The sequence below is a fragment of the Pundamilia nyererei genome, unplaced genomic scaffold (genome assembly GCF_000239375.1).
Source record: "Pundamilia nyererei isolate P.nyererei 1_Seehausen unplaced genomic scaffold, PunNye1.0 scaffold00137, whole genome shotgun sequence".
Taxonomy (NCBI): Eukaryota; Metazoa; Chordata; class Actinopteri; order Cichliformes; family Cichlidae; genus Pundamilia; species Pundamilia nyererei.
Window position 1 is genome coordinate 636,852 of NW_005187538.1, and position 18,251 is coordinate 655,102.

General features: G+C 42.1%; 1 protein-coding gene across 5 annotated transcripts in view; it reads right to left on the reverse strand.

Moving 5' to 3' along the window:
* Window positions 1-3,042: 3,042 nt before the first annotated feature.
* Window positions 3,043-18,251, reverse strand: part of myo9aa (myosin IXAa) — a 95,773-nt gene continuing 80,564 nt past the window's right edge. For 3 of the 5 annotated variants that reach the window (XM_005743969.2, XM_005743964.2, XM_005743966.1), the window contains 23 exons: window positions 17,153-17,275; window positions 16,484-16,633; window positions 15,739-16,049; window positions 13,662-15,323; window positions 13,270-13,369; window positions 12,846-13,061; window positions 11,870-11,967; window positions 11,475-11,611; window positions 11,067-11,290; window positions 10,807-10,923; window positions 10,507-10,695; window positions 10,301-10,351; window positions 10,041-10,152; window positions 8,928-8,989; window positions 8,485-8,677; window positions 8,241-8,369; window positions 7,981-8,086; window positions 7,768-7,899; window positions 6,658-6,781; window positions 5,405-5,425; window positions 5,036-5,244; window positions 4,770-4,912; window positions 3,043-4,665 (listed from right to left, as the gene is read on the reverse strand). In XM_005743969.2, the coding sequence (XP_005744026.1) occupies window positions 4,178-4,665; window positions 4,770-4,912; window positions 5,036-5,244; window positions 5,405-5,425; window positions 6,658-6,781; window positions 7,768-7,899; window positions 7,981-8,086; window positions 8,241-8,369; window positions 8,485-8,677; window positions 8,928-8,989; window positions 10,041-10,152; window positions 10,301-10,351; window positions 10,507-10,695; window positions 10,807-10,923; window positions 11,067-11,290; window positions 11,475-11,611; window positions 11,870-11,967; window positions 12,846-13,061; window positions 13,270-13,369; window positions 13,662-15,323; window positions 15,739-16,049; window positions 16,484-16,633; window positions 17,153-17,275 (5,097 nt within the window). In that variant the 3' untranslated portion in view covers window positions 3,043-4,177. The remainder of the gene's footprint in view (window positions 4,666-4,769; window positions 4,913-5,035; window positions 5,245-5,404; window positions 5,426-6,657; window positions 6,782-7,767; window positions 7,900-7,980; window positions 8,087-8,240; window positions 8,370-8,484; window positions 8,678-8,927; window positions 8,990-10,040; window positions 10,153-10,300; window positions 10,352-10,506; window positions 10,696-10,806; window positions 10,924-11,066; window positions 11,291-11,474; window positions 11,612-11,869; window positions 11,968-12,845; window positions 13,062-13,269; window positions 13,370-13,661; window positions 15,324-15,738; window positions 16,050-16,483; window positions 16,634-17,152; window positions 17,276-18,251) is intronic. The other 2 variants (XM_005743967.2, XM_005743968.2) reach the window with 2 other exon arrangements.

The following is an 18,251-nucleotide window of genomic DNA, read 5'->3' on the forward strand; positions in this document are numbered from 1 at the left end:
TGCGGAGGTAAACGCACAAAGTGAGCTCCTTTTTAAAACTTTCCTCAATGTCCTCGAGGGTTTGAAGTTGCCTTTAGGTGCTGTGGAAATAATAGCTTATTTAAACGACTGAGCAAAATCACGAGTTCACCGGGAAAATAAGAATTACCTGATCTGCTACTGAAAGACAGATTTTTAAAATTGTTTGCTGAACATTGTGGCTCCAGTTTAAAAACAGTACCTACAGTCCAGTACTAACAAGCTTGATAGTCAGCGTTTTATATAATCACCTTTTATTCTCCAGCACAGCCTGAAAAGCTTTCATTTCTTAAAATAATCTTCAGGAATAGTTCTCCAGGCTTCTTGAGGGCCATTCAAAGCTTTTGTTCTGTTCTCTGTCAAGATGACCCCACACTGTTTAAATGGTTTTCTATCCAGGAATGCTTTTTGCAGTGTGGATTTTCATGTTGTAATTTTATGCATTTTTTTTTTTTGTCTAAACTGTATTGTTGTACATTGACGAGGTGTTACTCATTGTTTTTGTAGGACCGTTGCAAATAAAAAGTAGTCTTCTGGATACATCTGGCATATTCACATTGATATGTTCATTAATATGTGTTGTCCCTTTTTAAAAAAGTAAATTAAGCTAAATTTTCAGGGTGTTTGGGGGTGACCGTAATGCTGAAGAATGAAGCGTCACTAGTCAGATGCTTTTGCAAAATACAGCAGTACTTTTCTGTACTGTTGGATTTTGACAAGATCTCCAGCACCAGCCTCCATCTTATTGTACAGATCGCTGTAGACACTGTTGTAGCCGTTTTCAATTAAAGGGCCAGATGTGTCTCTCAGGTTGTATTACTGAATTACCAACCTTACTAAAAAGAAATGGGCCCCCAGCCATACATCTGGATTGGTTTGATAAGAATACGTCCATAAACCATATTACCATTACCAAAATCAGCTAATAAAGAATGAAAGAATGCAGGAAACAAAGTATGTAGTACCTGTCCTACTTCAAGAGGAAGACGCTTGAATGGGGTCCTATTTCACTTTCCAGGTGAGAACAGACTGCAAAACTACAAACTGATAAGACCTGTAACATGAAACAGTCCATTTATCCAGTCTCTCTGGATAAATGCTTGTTACAGAATACACTGAACAAATCATCAGATCGATACAAGGATGAGTATAAAGAAAAAATGGTGCCACTTGTCGTCGGTCGTTTACAGAAAGTACAGATACAACTTGGTGCTGAATCTCTGGAAGTCCCCTGCAGGGATGGAGCACCATTTTTCTGACAGATATTTCCTCATTTACAGTTTAATGGTGACAGTCCCCCTGTTTGTGTCATACTTGTGTGAACATCATGGTCACCAGATGTTCCCTGTTGATCATCTCAGTCTTCCATCCTATTTACTTATCTCTTTCCCACAGATTTATTGTAGATGACACTTTAGTCACTGCATCCTTCACAAACAGCCAGTTTATATTTAACTCAATCTGCTGCCAGCCATCTCTCAACAGTGAACCTTCTTTCAAAGGCTCTCCATTCTTTCTTCTTGATAGAATTTGTTTTTAATGCCACAGAGCAGACTGGCTGTTAATTAGACCATACAGCGTTCCTGTGTGGAAGTATCTGTACTTTCCACTCATTTATACAGCTCTGAAATGTGTCACCCAACTATCACAAAAAAGCCTGTTAAAAAAAAAAAGAAAAGAAAAAAAAAGCCATTTTTGCCTTTTGCTTGCAGTGACAAATGGCAAGTACAATAAACAGACAAAATCACACCCCTTAATCTTTGAAATCAAGCTTTCTGTCCCATTGGCACAGGTGTATAAAACCCAGCGCCTAGCCATGCAGCCTGACTTTACAAACTTGTTCTAAAGAGCTCGCTGAATGTGAGTGTTGAGCTGTAATAGGATTCTAACATGTTTGTTTAATGCCTGCTTAGAGAGGCAAGGTCTTTACAGTATAAAGAATTTTGAGGCAACTGTTGTGATTTGGTGCTTTATAAATACAACTGAATTGACTATCCCATGATCTTCTGTAAGTGATGTCTTTACAAAGTGGAAGTGTTTAGGAGTCACACCAACTCATTAATGAAGTGCAGACCACGTAAAAATCACAGCTTGATCACTGAATGCTGAGGTGCATGGTGTGTAAATTCGCCAACGCTTTGCTGACTCAGGAGCTCCAGACCTTCTGGCATTAACATCAGCACAGAAACTTTGGGCTGGTAGCTTCGTGGCATGGGTTTCCATGGCCGAGCGGGAGTAATATATGAGTGGCTCACTTTTGTGCAAGTGTATCAAGAAATGGTAAAATGCTGTGCAACAATACAAGCAGAAGAGAATCAGAAATATGATAATAAATTAGTAATATTAGTGGTGGAGGTGGTAGAGAAGGTCAACTAATAATTAGAAGGTTGGTGCTTCGATCCCTGGCTGCTCCAGTCTATATGCCAAAGTGTCCTCGGGCCAGACGTTGAATCTCCAAGTTGCTTCTAATCTAGTCACCAGACAGTGAATGTTACGGTAGATAGTGCTAGTGCTTATATTAGTGTTTGAGTGAATAAGACCTGTATTAAGCCTTTTGTGTGCTTAAGTAGAAAAGCGCTATATATGAACCAGTCCAATTAGCATTTTGTAACAGAATAGTAATATTGCAGACATTATGGATTACAACAGCCAAATACTGTGTGCATTCAAGGGTTTTATATTGTTTGTTAGTCTAAACCTGCTAATTGTTCTGGTTTGGATCACATTGTTTTTGCACAGTTAATCCAATCCAACTACCCCTAACTACCTAATGTCAAATTCCCCTACTGGCTCATGCACAACTTGGAATTAGCTCCTTCAGTTTCAGGGTCATTACATAGCGCATGGCTGACTCACTATCATGAATAATTAGCAGTGGGACTCTAAAGGTGCCCCTGTTAGCATTCTTGTTATTAAAATGAGTAATTCCCTATTTTAAACACAGGCCTAAAGAAAAGAATTGCACTTATGCAGTTGGACATTTTCAACTAAAACATTCACACATTAATAATGACAAGACAATGATTTTATGTTCTTGCATGGTTGCTATTGAGCAAATGCTTAAGAGACAGAAGAGAATGGCTTTGGGAGTGGGTAATAATGGATTTCAAGAATAGAATGGCATTTGTTCTCTATACTGTACATATGACCTGTACTGTACATAACAGTTGTATGGCTGTTAAGCGGTGAATGCAGGAATTTTATCACAGATTCCAACATTCCTAAAGAGCTGGGATCCCCTTGGCTGGAATACACACCAGCTGACTTGGTCCCTTTGATGGCTGTATTTCCCTTGTAAGGGGAAAAAAAAAAAAGCAGCACAAACTTAAAACACATTAAGTGGGTTTTTTTCTTTTCTGTCTCACACAAACATACAGTCACGCATGAGCTCTCGGCACATGTACACAACAGAAGTGTGGGATCCACTGCCCAAACCCAAACATCTCTGTTCAAGAATCTCAATTTTAAAAAACCAAAAAAAAAAATAAACCAAGATAAATATTTGACTTCAACTACCCAGCAGAGGCTGGTGTTCCGGCTTTGTACAGTATTTATACCTGTATATTATATGCTATAAAGAATTTCTGTGACATTAAAATTTTTAAATAAGGGAAAAATTATTTTGTAATAACAAAGCATCCGCTGCTTACATTTATTGTAAACTCATAAAGCAGCCTATAGTCGTGAGCTTTAAGTTCACTGTAACATCTGCGACGCCTGATGGTGCCCGATTTGTTTTTCTTCTCAATTTCTGTAGTACACTGCTTCAGCTTTCCAGCTCTGTAATATTCCCTGATGCCGTGTTTTCTTCTGCATATTCCAACATTCCCTTTTCTCTGTCCTCCTGCTCAGTTTGTCTCCTCTTGGCGCCGAGTAAAGAGTTGCCAAGACACTGTGAGAGCACGATTGGCAGTTTCATCCACAGAAGAGCCCATCTACTGATTCTTGTTTCTCTTCCAGACAATTCTCCTCCCCGCCTCAGGAGGGGGAAACACTGTACACAGCACTTGGGGAAATTTCTTTGCAGATTTTAAGAATGAAAGGCTAAGCAAGAGTGGTTTGAGGAGTGGAGATCAGTTGCCAGTTTGTCACCTCCCATTGGGAACATGTATGCCTGGCAGGAAGTTGGATAGGGATCGCTTTGGTGTCTCATTGTCCTTCATACCATGAATTCATTACTTCCATATACTACCACAGGCTGTGGCATGTCTGAAGGGTCCCTGCCATGACCACCACCTTCTCTGGAGGGCCTTGGGGCAGTATGTTTGGCTCCCTTAAGTTTCTGCTTACCCTTATCTGGATTGTAAGTGCCTCGGCTGGTAAACTGGGGCCTTTCATCATAAATCACTTCCTGATCTCCGGTAGAGCTGTTGTCTAAGCTGTAGGATGGGGAGGCTATGGGTGGAGTCAGACTCTCGGCCTGTGATGGACCCGAGCTGACACCAGAAGACTTGGACTGGAAACGAAAGCGCCGGGTGGAAGAAGAAGACGATGAAGGATGGAAATGTGATGAGGAGGAGTACGAGGACCCAGTGAAACACGAGTCTACAGAATCCAGAGACGCAGGTTGGCGGCGGAGAACTCTGCGTCGGGGGCTCTTCCCGTCAGATTTCAGAGTCCAGGGCAATGTCAACAAAGGACCTCTCTCTGGAGAAACCCCCACCCAAAAAATGCAAAGAGGTCAATATTTTTTATATGCACACGAAGAATTGTGAATGATAAGGCAGTTTAGAATGATCAGTATGGCATACCAGAGAAGTCAGAAATGGTCTCTTCAGAGTCCACATTAAGGTTTTCAGAGCTGTCAGCTGTACCGATGGAGGCCTCAGACTCCAGGGTCTCATCATCTGATGCTCGTGGCTCCAGAGACAGCATCTCAAAGGTCAACTCCTCCCTGTAGAGACAAGCATCATCCAGAAAAACAAATGAGCTGCGCACAAGTGATGACACACAGCTGGCATCAATGCAACACACAAGCCAGATAATTCAACATTTAAAGCACAGTGAGAATGTTTACTTCTCTTTCTGAAGGCTTTCAATTTCCTCTGTCAGCACCCTCTCTTCCTGCTGCATGGCTGCCTGCTGATGCTCCGGGATGTCAGGTAACGACTCCGCTCCCTCTTCACCGCCACTCTCTTCTGTGGCAGCGTCAGCCATAGGCTGCAGCCGCGGACTAACAGGAGGTGAAGGTATGTGGTAGCTTGGTCGCTGGGAGCGACCTTTTCCCTGAGGAGCAAATCAAGAGTGGACTTTTAATTTTTTAAAATGTTGGTTATCATAAAATGTAAACGCTGTTATATACATTACAGCTCTTTGAGCTGGCAGCTCTTGACTCACACGTGCATTGACCAATCAAACCCAGACACAGTTTATGAACAAACTTTACCTTTTTGGCTGCATCTGGTTGCTTTGAGCAAAAGTAATAAGAATCAAAATATCAGCAGTGCCAGGTTCAAAATGGTCGAGCTTAATGTGCAGAAATAATCTGGTAATTCTAGTGACTGAGTGATAGCTACACTTCAGGAGGACACCATCTTGTGCTTCTTTAAAGTTGCAACAATATTACTAATTGCATTATACCAGGGGTGTCAAAGCCTGCTGCCTGTGTGCAGGATCCAGTCCACAGAAAGGTTCAATCTCACCCTGTGCATAGATACTGAGAAGGAGTGGAAGGTTTTTCTTTGGACCTACTGTATTTGGCCCCGGGAGGCATTGTGTTGGAAATTGTTAAGAATGAATCACATCATGAGTGGCTATCCAAACTGTGCAAATTCAATCTAAACCAGTATCCTTAATCATCGGTTTTACAGCCTTCAACCTTGGGATCATGAGTTATTTTATTTTCAGTTTCACAAAGAAACTGACCCACAATGTGCTAATTGCTATTTGCTGTATTACACTAAAGCCGGACTGACATTTTATAAATGGAAAAAAAAAAATCACATGTGAGTGAGTTCTTTTATTTTAATACAATGGTCAGCATGTGTTCAAATTTCCTGAACATGGTTCATTAACTAAAATGACTCTGACACCCCTGCGTTACACTAAAATGGCACTTCGTTGGGGAATGAAAGTCTTCCAACCCATCGAAGAAGAGAAGCCAGAAGAAAAACACAATGATGACCTATGTCCACAATTTATGTAGACAGTTTCCTAAAAAGCCTTTATGCTGAATGCCCTGAAAACATTCTATTAACATACAGCGATAAAGTAAATCTAATTATGAGATTTAATTGCATCCACATGAGATGGTAATAGAACACAATATGGCAAGAAGAACAACAACAAAACAGACTCAGTGCCGTGATGACTCGTGCTTGATGGATAGATGACAGATGTTTATATCTCAACATATACTGGATACAGTGTTCTGTACACCACAACACTGGATGATTCTTTGGGGATGCAAACCATGGTGTGTGTTTACATACCGTAATGTGTGCTATGCACATAAATCTAACAGCTATTAGTACTGGTCTCTGGGTAAAGGAAAAGACATGTTAGGGAGGAGAGAAGCAGGTTATAAAGGAGGAAATCATGGCAGGTCAAGCAGTGAAGGAGTAAAGGTTAGGTAGATTTACAGTAGTAATGAGTCATTTCTCTGATAACCGTGGGCCTGGTCATGCTGATTGAGCTTACCATTGACCGTCGGATATGCGTCAGTTTGGACTTGGCTTTATTCTCAGCAAACTCCAGAGTGCTGATGTCCTTTAGTCTCACTTTGTACTTATTCATCTGTTCACAGATAATAAGTTCTACGCACCTATGAAGAGGCAGCAAGAGACAAACTTCAGTTACTGGAAATTTCAAACAGTGCTGCAAAACGATAACTTCATATAAAAAGGTATATAACATTCCTCTCCATGCAGTTTTTTTCCCCCCATACAGTACAATATATGGCATTTCTCTCCGCTTGGGTTACTGATTTCTATGGTTTTCTGTCAAGAAAGTAAATTAAATCTCTCAAGCCACTAACTCTATCCACCATTAGCGAGGAAATCTGCAGCAAAGCAGGCCAAACGCAATTCAAATCAATCCAACTTTATTTATATATTATTATATATATTTATATAGTATTAAACTATAACTCATTTCCAAATACACATATATCAAAGCAAACATTTGGAGACAGCACTGAGGAAAAACAGACCGTATTGAACTGATATGAAGCAACAATGCTGTTCTGTTACTAAGTAATGACTAAAATCACCACAGCTGACCTCTGTTCTGACTGCTTGTTCCTTTGTAACCTTCCCCACTTTCTTCTCTCATCAGTACTGGAGCCAGACTATTTTTATATATATTATTTATATTCTAAATAAAAACTGATTATTCAGTTTTATCAATCAATCATTCTTATTAAGACCATAAGAAAAAAGGAATCTGGAATGTTTACAAACTTTATTCTTTTCATTAATGCTGTTATTTAAATGGGTGTTTATGCTATTAAAATGTGTGTCAATGGCCATAACTCCGCTTCTGAGTATGTGTTGATCCCCCTCAGAGGCTTTGTTATTGTTTGTGTGGTACAGCCAGGTGTGGTCTATAATGGAAATGGCCACCCTTGGCGACCCATTGGGTCCACAGCTGCGTCCCAGTCATAGAAAGGGATACCAGTGTGGTTTTTCATGCTTAACTTTACTGTTCCGATATGAAACAGATTAAGTCAACATCAGTTTTCCTTTACCAAGATCTATTACCTTAGACAAAGGCAGTGAATTGTTTGACAGACATTAGACATAGCCTTACGCTGTTGTCTTGTTGATGTCCTGGACGCTCTGCAGTGGGTCAGTGGTGTCAGGACAGCGAAGGATGCAAGGAGCAAAAACTATAGCCAAGGCATTAGGTGACATACGGTTTGTCTCCTCTTCCAAAGCAATCCTAAAAGAATGAATTCTGCGTTTTACTTGTCTATCAAGAAGGAACTAAATCATCTTCACATATTAAGGAAAAAACTGTTACCTGACGAGATGAAATATGAGGCGTTCCAGAGTGTTTAGATGAGTTCTGCTCAGCTGGTCAATAACTGAATACACACCTCTGGTCATTTCCTTTTTATCCTGCAAACCTGTGAATTAATATCCCACACAAGAACTCACTTTTTACTATTGCAGCAGCAAACCAATACACATACATTCTGATGTCTGCAGAATATGTGTGGCCAAATTCTCAAGTGCAATTCAACTGAACCACAGCAATAGTCGGCATATGCGACCACTCACCCATGACACGTATGAATTCGTCATACAGCTCAAATGTCATCAGAGGATTAGGCAGGTCTCTCAGCCACTGCTTGAAAACACTAGCAATAACGTGGATGTTGTAGTCGTCCAGATTCATGTTCTCCACATCTGTGGGACCACAAAGACAATGCAGACACAAAACGCAGACACTGAGTAATTGCAAGCAGCTTTTTAAAACCAGCTAGCACCGTTCACCTGCTCACTGAGTTGCAGCCAAGTTTACCTGTATCAAGTCCCAGCTTGAGCTCCTTAATTTTATTGGTGGAACCAGATTTGCGGTAAATTCCCTCAGTGTAGAGGCCGTGCATCTCAATGTAGTTGATAAGCTTCTCCACTACCAGAGGCACTGTTCTCTCATCGTTAGTCAGGCGAGAAACTTCTACTCCAAACTGTCTGGAGGACAGTTCTGGATCGAACTATTCAGACACAACCATAATATGCTCTTATAAAAACACACATATGACACATGCCTTCACACCATTCAGAGTTCATCCAAAGCTAATGTTATAGTTTAAATATCATTAATTCAGCAAACTAAGTACAGTCTTTAACAATTTTCATAAGATCAAAAAGTAGAAATAACACTAACTACTGTACATAAACCCACAACAACACAATTACTGTCATGGGACATCACTGCGACGGTGCACAATATGGCCGACTCACCTTCTTACTGCATTTGGTGGTCGTCTTCTGGCAGCACTTTCTGTGGCAGGCATACCGGCACACTGGATAGACACAGCCATAGAGATCAAACACATCATTTCCATTATCCACAGAAAGACAGTGCCTCCTCATTATTCAGCAGAAGTTGTAAGAAAAGGTTAAAAAAAAAACATAAAAAATTCAGCACATGAGAAGCCAAAGCAGTGTTGGCTGGCACGAAGAAAACATCCTGTGTGACTAAAGGGCAAAATTGTGTGGAGAAATCTCTGGAGACACGGAGCCGCAGACCCCATGAGTCCAGTTGAAAACAATCTGATTAAGGCCGAGGAGGGAGAGAAGGGAGGGGCTCTATCTCTGAGGCCAGACTGAGCACAGCTCGGCCAGAGAAGGGGTGTGTGTGTGTGTGTGTGTGTGTGTGTGTGTGTCCGCGCAAAACTTCATGTGAACATCCACGTGAAGCACAGATGTGTGTCTGTACATACTTTTGGGGGGAAGCAAGCTCACATAAGCAATTAAAGGTTTACGTTTATGTGTAGAATGAAGGTCATGGTTAGGCTGAGGCCAAGTCTCTATGAAACATATAAAAGTGAAAGTCTAATGCCCTCTGCTATGGAACCAACAGTATGTGTGTCCGTGTATGGAGCACACTGACATCAGTGTTAAGGACATTTCAATTATTTGGTCTTTCCACCACTCTGGGAATTTTTAGTCTTTAACTTCACTCAGCAAGAACCTCGGACAACCTCAACAAGCTCGACTTTATCTGCACCGTTTCCATCAGAGGATGTTTTAAAGGAGTAAATCTGGGATTTGCTTCATTATGGTTCAGTTAACTATTAAAAGTGTTATAATTAGTTCATTTTAAAACTACTGATGTTCCTCCATCAGAGGGTCTACTCTTCATGCGACAATGCAAATTACAGCATCACATATATTTTAAGGTTGACAAAGCAGCACATCCAGGATTAAAACCTTTTTTTGATTATTCGTTTTCTGTCACAAACATTTTTGTGCTAGCACGCTCCACATTCAGTGGCCTTCGAAGCGTCCACTTTTCCTGGCTGTATTACACTCAGGGGTTCTTTAGCTGTGACACTGTGCGTGCATACTCACATTTGCACACACAGGCCCGGTCCATCATCCAGATGAGCGACGAGCAATATTCACAGTATGTGGGGATGCTGTACTGGGTGGACTTGAAGATGTGGCCGTTATGCTCCTCCACCTGCAGGGGGCAGCAGAGCACAGGTTCATTTGAGTTTGCGTTCATATATTTTATATTGTGTGAGTGCACTTTTTTCTGATTACATCACTATTTTTTGCAATGATTGTGAGCATGCCCTTAATGTTGATGAGGATAAAGGCAAATTTACATTGTCTGTGTCCTTCTTCCTTCGTTTCTTGCGTTCAGGTTTTGGCAATGGCTGCAGTTAAAAAAAGAAAGAAAAAGACAAATGACAATAAGAGATATTTTACTTCTTATTATATTTCATTATCAATAAATAGCACCCAGTAGTTTTTTGTAAATATAAATTATTTGTGTGCCTATTCACCTGTACAGTGAGAAGAGTGTCATTACCTTACTGAGTGCACAGTGTGCAGGTTTGTACTCAATCATGAACTCGTCCAGGAAAATCTTAAAGGTGTTCCCCCACACTTTGACAGGAGACTCCCTCCAGTCCCTCTGCTCCTGTCGCATTATCTTCTCCAAGATTTGCTCAAACAGTGCATGAAGGTCTTTGTAGCGGATACTCTTACCATCATCCATCTAGGGAGGAGTCACAGGAAGAGTGCAGTATTTATCTTTCTAGTCTGGGAACACGTGACTTTTCAGTTTGAATGGTTATATTCAAATATAAAAAGCCTTCAGAGGACTTACTGCGAGTGCTGTGGAGTAGGAGTTGAAGATATTAAGACGAAATTCCTTCAGAGCCTTTTTAAACACGATGTCCACCAAGGTGTCCTTTTTACTGTCCTCTGCATCCAAGTCGTTGATCTAAAACATGACACCAACATAGCATGATCATAAACGACACTGGACTAATACCTGATGTGCAGTTCAAATATAAAGAATCAAAACTCTGATACTCAAGTTCATCTTCGAGCTCTACGTAATGCAGATGGCATATACTGCTGTACCTTCTTCACAAGGAAGTCGTTCATGCTCCTGTAGTCGCCGATGGAGGTCAGTATCTGCAGCGTGTCATTCTGCCGCTGGGCAGACTCCAGAGCCACGCTGCTGATCTTCACACTCCGCCTCCGCTTTACCTTGGGAGATGGCTCCCTGTTCTCTTTCGAGTCTCTAAATGACTGATTTAAGGTCAGATCAGGACTGCATGGCGGCGACATGTTTTCCTGACCTGCTACAAGGAAGAGAACTCCAATCAGTGACGCTTCAGAGGCAACAATATTATTTTTATTCAATATATTTGAAGAACTAATTACATTTATTTAGTAAAAAGCTTTTCAGCATCTATTATCTCCTACTCAACAACTTTCAGTTCTTAAAAGACAAAAAGAATAATAACAGTATATCTGAAATCACACCTTCTCCAAGCAGAGGACCAGTGTCTCCAGTGTCTCCATCCAAGGCCTCAGCCCCACAGATCAGCTTCTCTCTGGAAGTCTTCTTATCCCCGTACTTGCTCTTGCCCCAAAAACGCGGCCCAAGAATCTTACGACTCCTAGTCGAAAGGAAACAGAAGTGACAAGCAAATGAAAAAGTCTCAAAAGCCCAAATCATACAAAAACAAAAATCGTGTCAATGACAAGACATGGCTGTATGCAGAAGACTCTTTTCTGAAGGTAATAGCACTATGTGATACAATCGATGTGTATATATGTTATTTTGCTCATGTTTTTATATGGTTTTATATAGTTATGCTTTTCTTTTGTGTGCATTTTCCTATTTTTTGCTAGAAATGCAAAGTTGAAGAGCAAACCTTCCATCTTGTGAATTTTTACGTAGCGAGTCCTCTTTGACCAAATCGCCTGATGACATGGTTTTGTGTAGCTTCTTTTTCTCCTCGGAGCTTGCAGGCTGAAACAACATCGGGACAGGTAACATTTTTAAGACAAAATGAGAAGAAGAAAAAAAGAGATTCCATTTGTTCAAGTATGATTATGAGCTAAAGGCAAAAATGAGCCACTAGATGGCAGCACCACATCACTGGTGCTGCACTGGCTGAAATTACATTTTGCCAAACATGATGGAAAAAAGGTATAACACAAATGCTAAAGCACAAGGCTTGTAATATAGAGTTGAAAACAAATGATACAGTTCAGTTTTTTTGTAGTTGAGGAGAATAAGAGTTTAAGTGATGGGGAAAAAAAAAAAATCAAGACCAAATTTTTCTTTTATGATTTTCAAGGTTTGGCTAGTGGCTGGTGTTATCTGCTAAGAGAAAGAAGAATCAGGTGACATGCAAATCTTACTACCAAGGAAGGAACTGTGAGAGAAAATGAAGCCAAATTATGTTAGAAAAGCATCTATGTTAAAAAGCTTCATGTTTCAGGAAGAACACGTTTCAAAAGGTCTCCTGCATCGTGATGCATAAATCCAGATTCACACTCACTGCTGATTTCTAGAGCGGTTATCAAATGTAGTAGTAGATTCAAAGTTGTGATGTGCTTAAATTCACGTCTTTAAAAGCTGACATGAATATTACACATTACCCGAAACATAAAATCCAAAATGATCTCAAGGCAGGTATTCCAATATGCCTTTGAAATACCTGCCAGAAAACTTGTTAATTTTTAAAAAAAATTATTATTGAGAAAAGAGAAATTTATTGGAGCTCATATTGATTCAGAGGTGTGATGCAGACCTATGCTCTCTCTGCTGAGTGGGTTAGAAAGAGAAGCCACGCTTATAAGAACTTAGAGAGGGCCACTTGTGGCTTGGATGGCGCCTGTTACCATGTCTGAGTCACTGAAACAGGACTCTCTTAGGCATGTCTCCGTGGAGCTCTGTTTGGAGTGGGGTAGAGTGTAATGACGGGGGCTGTGGAGGCTGTCGCCATCATAGTCCTCCTCGTCTGAATCGCCCCCAACTGAGAGAAAGGGGGTGCGGGTGAGGAAGTCGGAGCGGGTCCGTGCCATTCTGGCTTTCTTTTTTTGGCCCGCTCTGCCAACCTGGAGTTTACCAGAAGTGATAACAGCATGTTTTAATGGAGCCTTTAATAACCTGAGCTTCAGTGCATCGTGGTCCTCATGTTGGTGTGCTGCGCTATGCTTAGCTGAGCTATCCTGCCAAGATTCATTCGTTCACAATACAAAACTGCACTCCTGAAAATATGCAAACACACGTCAAACAAAATGCTCATTTTAAAAAATTGCTTACATCCCGCGCTTTTGTTCCCTTAGACGATTTGGGCACAGACGTTGGTTCCTCTTTGGAGATGGCAGCTTGTGTGTCTTTAGTGACAGTATCAGTGGCAAACCTGATGGGAAAAAACATAAGCACAGAAAATTTCATCAATGTAGTGAATCTATTAAGTAATAAGCATGAACAAATGTGTCATGCTTATTGCTTAATAGAGGTAGAGAACTCCAGAGTATGGAAGAAAAATTAAAGACACTCTTCTGTTACTTCGGAGTCATTTGAAACATCCCAAAATGTATGTTTATTTGGAGAAACGAGACAAGCTCTGTGAAAAGTCCCAGCCTCCACCTCAAATCTGCTATTGTAGTACAAAAAATAAAAATGCATAAATAGTTTAATTTGGTACTCACTTTGCAAATGTCACTTTGTCATTTGGAGAGAAGAAGATGCTGCCAGGCTTATCTCTCATACCAACAGCAGTGCCTTGATCGCTTGGTGGCTTCTTGGCAGTTGCTCTCTCTTTAATTCCTCCCCTGTCTCTGGACTCTAGTGTGAGTTTGGGTGCCCAGCCCTCGGGAACTGGCTTATTCTCCATGTGAATTTTTGTAGGAGGAGAAGCAGGTGGTGGAGGCTGCTGGGGTTGAGGAACAGTGGAGTCTGACAGCGTCCTGGTATGAGGAACCTCCCCTGCTGCTCTCTGAACCAGCACCGAAATGGGTCTGAGGGGCTTCCTGGAGGCTGCGGTTCCACTGACATCTTGTCCGCTCTGTCGACTCTGCTCTATCTTGAGCAGAGCCTCGTCTTTTTGTTTCTCAAACATATCTCTTTCATACTGAGCGAAGTAGAGACGCTGCTTCTCCAGCACTTCTTTCTGACGTCTTATCTGCTCCATCATCTCCTTTTCATTCTGCTGCTGCTGATTACGCTGCCTTTCCTCCTTCTCCTCGTTCAGGCGCACCAGCTTCTCTATGACAGTCTGGTCCGCTTGAGGCACTGAGGTGGGAGCAGGGACGGCAGGTCTGTCTGGTTTCTTTGATGCAGGTGTTAAGTCGCCCGTCTGGGCTGCAGAATCTCGAACTTCTACAGAGGGGCGGACAGCGTTACTCAGCTCCTCACTTAGTGGTATTTCTTTCTGCATACTGATGACCACCACCACTGGGCGCCGTGTTGACTCTCTTCTGTTGATGACGGATGTGGCTGTGGAGACGGCTGCATCTTTGCTTTGTTGAGATTCTGCAGCAGAATGGGAGATTACTGCGCTGCCCTCACCAGCAGGGACATAAAAGGTTGGGAGGTAGTCGACTTTGGGCGGATCTACATGGGCGGGGTCCGTTTTGATCGGGCTGCCTTGGTGGGCAACAGTATCAGAAAGCTCTGTCCTGTATGGTTCCGCTGGCTTGGGGCTTGTTGAAACAACATCCACCTTAGGGTCTGAAACTGGAGAAAGTGGCGGGAGAGGGGAGAAGGGGTCCTCAATGTCTGTCACCTCTTCTCTGGCCTTTGGTGGCTCCTCATCCATCATGAGAAGCTCAAAGCTGCCTTTGGAGCTCTGGCTGTCAGGTGTGCCTTGGGGTGAAAGCAGAGGTGGGCTTGCAGGAGGCACCAGCTCAAGAGACCAGCGCCGGTCTTCGCACGGGGACGCTGCTCCGCCGCTATTTGCCCGCACTTTGAGAAGCTCCAGGCTGAACTGGGCCTGCTCCAACTCTCTCATCCGCCGGCTCTCTCTCTTGGCCCGGGTGGTTCTCTGGCTAGGTTCATCTGCAGTCCTAGCCCTTTCTCGCACCGTCACAGAGGGTACTGGTACTGAAGTTGCTGCTTCAGTTTGTGTTTTGGAGGGGCTCTCTTTTGTCGCAGCATCTTCTCCTCCTGCCTCCTTAACCACCTCCTGGAGGCTCTTTTCTCGTTGTTCGTAGGAACGATCCTCCCAAGTGCTGAGGTCCAGTCCCATAATTATTTCTTGTGGCTCCTCCTCCTCGTCTTGCGAGAGGCTCACCTGGCCATTCTGGAGCTGAAGGAGCTGTTCCTGCTGCTCCCTTTTCGCCCTGAGTTTCTGCTCTCTTAGTTTCTTGAAGCTGACAATCAGGAAAGTATTACTGTGTTAACGTAAATTAAACATCTAACATCTTTCATCACTCTTTGTACAAGTAAAGCTACTGATGACAAATTTGATCTAGCTCGAACATTCAGCGGTGTCGGAGTCTCATACACAAATTCTGAGCTCACAGCAGCTCAGCTGTAGAGCTGCTTTGGGACGGATTGCTTGCGTAATTCTATGCTGTTACATGTACCAAGCCTAGCCTGAACAATGCCCAAATACATGGCAGGAGCTGTGTGCAAAGATTAATCTGGTTTTTAACCAGCTTTAGAGGGGGGAGAAAAAAAAATAAAAATCACACAGTCATCTACTCTTAGAAGCTATTTTCAGAGTATTGACCCTTTTAAAATGCTTATATACCTCAAGTTTCTATAAACAGGTGCATGGCTTACCTTCGCCTGGTGAGGAAGCCTTTGCAAACTGCCTGTAGTTGTATCACAGCAGCATACAGGCGCAAGTCGGCTTCTCTGGCTCGGTGACAGCGCCAGGCTGCCTGAATGACCAGAGCTGCCGTGCAGCGCCGACGGAGCCAGAACCTCCATGCCCTCTGTAGCACCAGAGCAGCCGCCCTCCACAGCCTGAACCTCTGACGATCTCTGTAACCTCGCCAGTGTTTCTGCAGACACAAAGCTGCCCCCTCCTGGACACTGAGGTCATAGTCGTCATCGTCCTCGTCTATGGACCGGACAGAGCGCCACCATCTCTGTAATGAAAACATCTTTCATGCTCATCGAAGACAACTAATCCAATAATGTACAAGCACCTTCGTTCAAAGTGGACTTCGATTTTTTTTATTTTTAACTGGGAGTGTAAAATGAAGGAAATTACAATAGTTGGCATAAGGAGGTGGCTGACAATATCATCTGTGAGTGAGGTGTTCTTCCACGTACGTTCATATTCTTTTTGCAAACTTTGCACTGTACTTAACACATTATTACATAGAACAAAGAGGACAATGGGCTGTGATTCATTTTCAGTTACAATACACAGACCCTTTTGCCTGATATAGGCATAAAATTAAACAAAACAAAATTAAAAATCTCACAAATTCTATAGTAAGAACTCAGACATAAGGAAATGACTGATGCAAAGTAGATGGAGATGAAAAGAGTGACGGGGAAGAGCGCTGTACTATACCTGGATGCAGACCGCTGCTTCTCTCATCCGGACAAACTGCTTCCTCTCCAGCTGGGCTCTGAATCGCCGCTGCAGCATGACGATGAGTCTCAGAACTTCCTTGTGGAGGAAGGCCTGCAGCTGCTGACGCTCAGCCTCCCGCAGAAACACCTGAGGGGAGGAGCCGTGATGGAGTCAGTACAGGGCATCCACACTTATTGAGACAAAACTTAAAAAAAAAAAAAAATCAATTACAAGCAAACACACATGCTTCAGAAAGCCTTGGATGCATATGTGGTCACAAGAATGTCAAGAATGACCCTCTAATTATATAGACACCATCCCAGAAACATGCACTCGTCTATCATGCCCCATTCATACCCTAGACAAAAATACCAAATATGTGACACTCATTTCTTTTTTTAAATCCTCATTAAAGAGGATTCTTTAATGAGTTTATCCCAACTCCCCATCCGTAATGTCCTTGACCAGTCACGGTTTTCCTTGTATTTAACTGTTAAAAAAAGCTAAAGAAATCAGTTGAAACAATGTAAAAACCTCACATTTTTTTCAGTGAATGACTCTCATATCATGGATACGTACACAGAAAATGTAACACACATCAGAAATAGCCTCGACAGTTTTTAAGCTGATATAAAAGATCTGGAGAAAAGAAGGGAGAAGGATTACCTTTGTCTTTCCAACTTGATATCCATCTGCTTTTAGGTCTAGCTGGTCCAGGCACTGCCGGATTCCCTCTCTGGTAGCACTGGTGCCCTCTGGAAGCAGCACACTGAAGTGGTGGACAAAGTCCTATCAAAGAAACAAGGACAGATATTAATGAGATGCATCCCACAGCTCTGTTATGTTCTGGATTTAAATTTTTTTTTTTTTAAAGTCACAAGATTCCTGTACAGAGATGTTTCACTTCAGTGGGGATTAATTTAAAATATGTCTCCAGACTGAAACGAGACACCCTTCTTACAGGAACAGCAACATTTTAAAAAATGCCGTCGAGCATCATGTGGTTTCAGGTGAAAATCCATGTCATCCGTAGTTAAGCTCAAACATCATGGTATAAATATGCTGAACTCCCACTCTTCAAACTGAGGCTCATTGTCTGAAGTCAATACAGTCTGCACCCTGGGCTGTAGGGGGTTGACAGGGAAACAGATGCTGTGTTTATACAATTACAAGCACGGGGAGTGTTTCGGAAAGCAGGGGACAAAGTAGAGCCTCTGTTCTGAACAGCAGAGTCCTCCAAAATGATCCCATGCTCAAGATATTTCTAATTACAGCTGACCGCAGCACTCAATATGTTTGGGAGAATTTTTGGTAAATGACCAACTCTGATGCTAAAATTATCAAAGTGAGGTCATCGAAATACCAGCTCACTGGTATTATAAACCAAATGTTAGACTTAAAGCCATAATGATATGTACATATAGAAAGTAAGCTGTTTTTATAGTAGCATTACAAATTTTATTGGAAATTTTATTTCGCATTGATTGAAGAGCAAGTTGGTAGGGTAAAGGTTAAAACTATAACTATATGCATCCAAGAAATAAAAATAAAAGTTGAGCTACTTGATTAGAAATTCATACATCTGTGGGACCTGGGTGGCACTGCATTAAAAACATGGAAATCACTGCATGGACTCAAGAACATGTCCAGAAACAGGTCACAGTGCCATTCACAAAGCTGAGCAAAGCTCTGCCATGGAGAGAAGTAGGGCTGCTCGATTATGGCAAAAATGATAATCACGATTATTTTCACTGAAATTGAGATC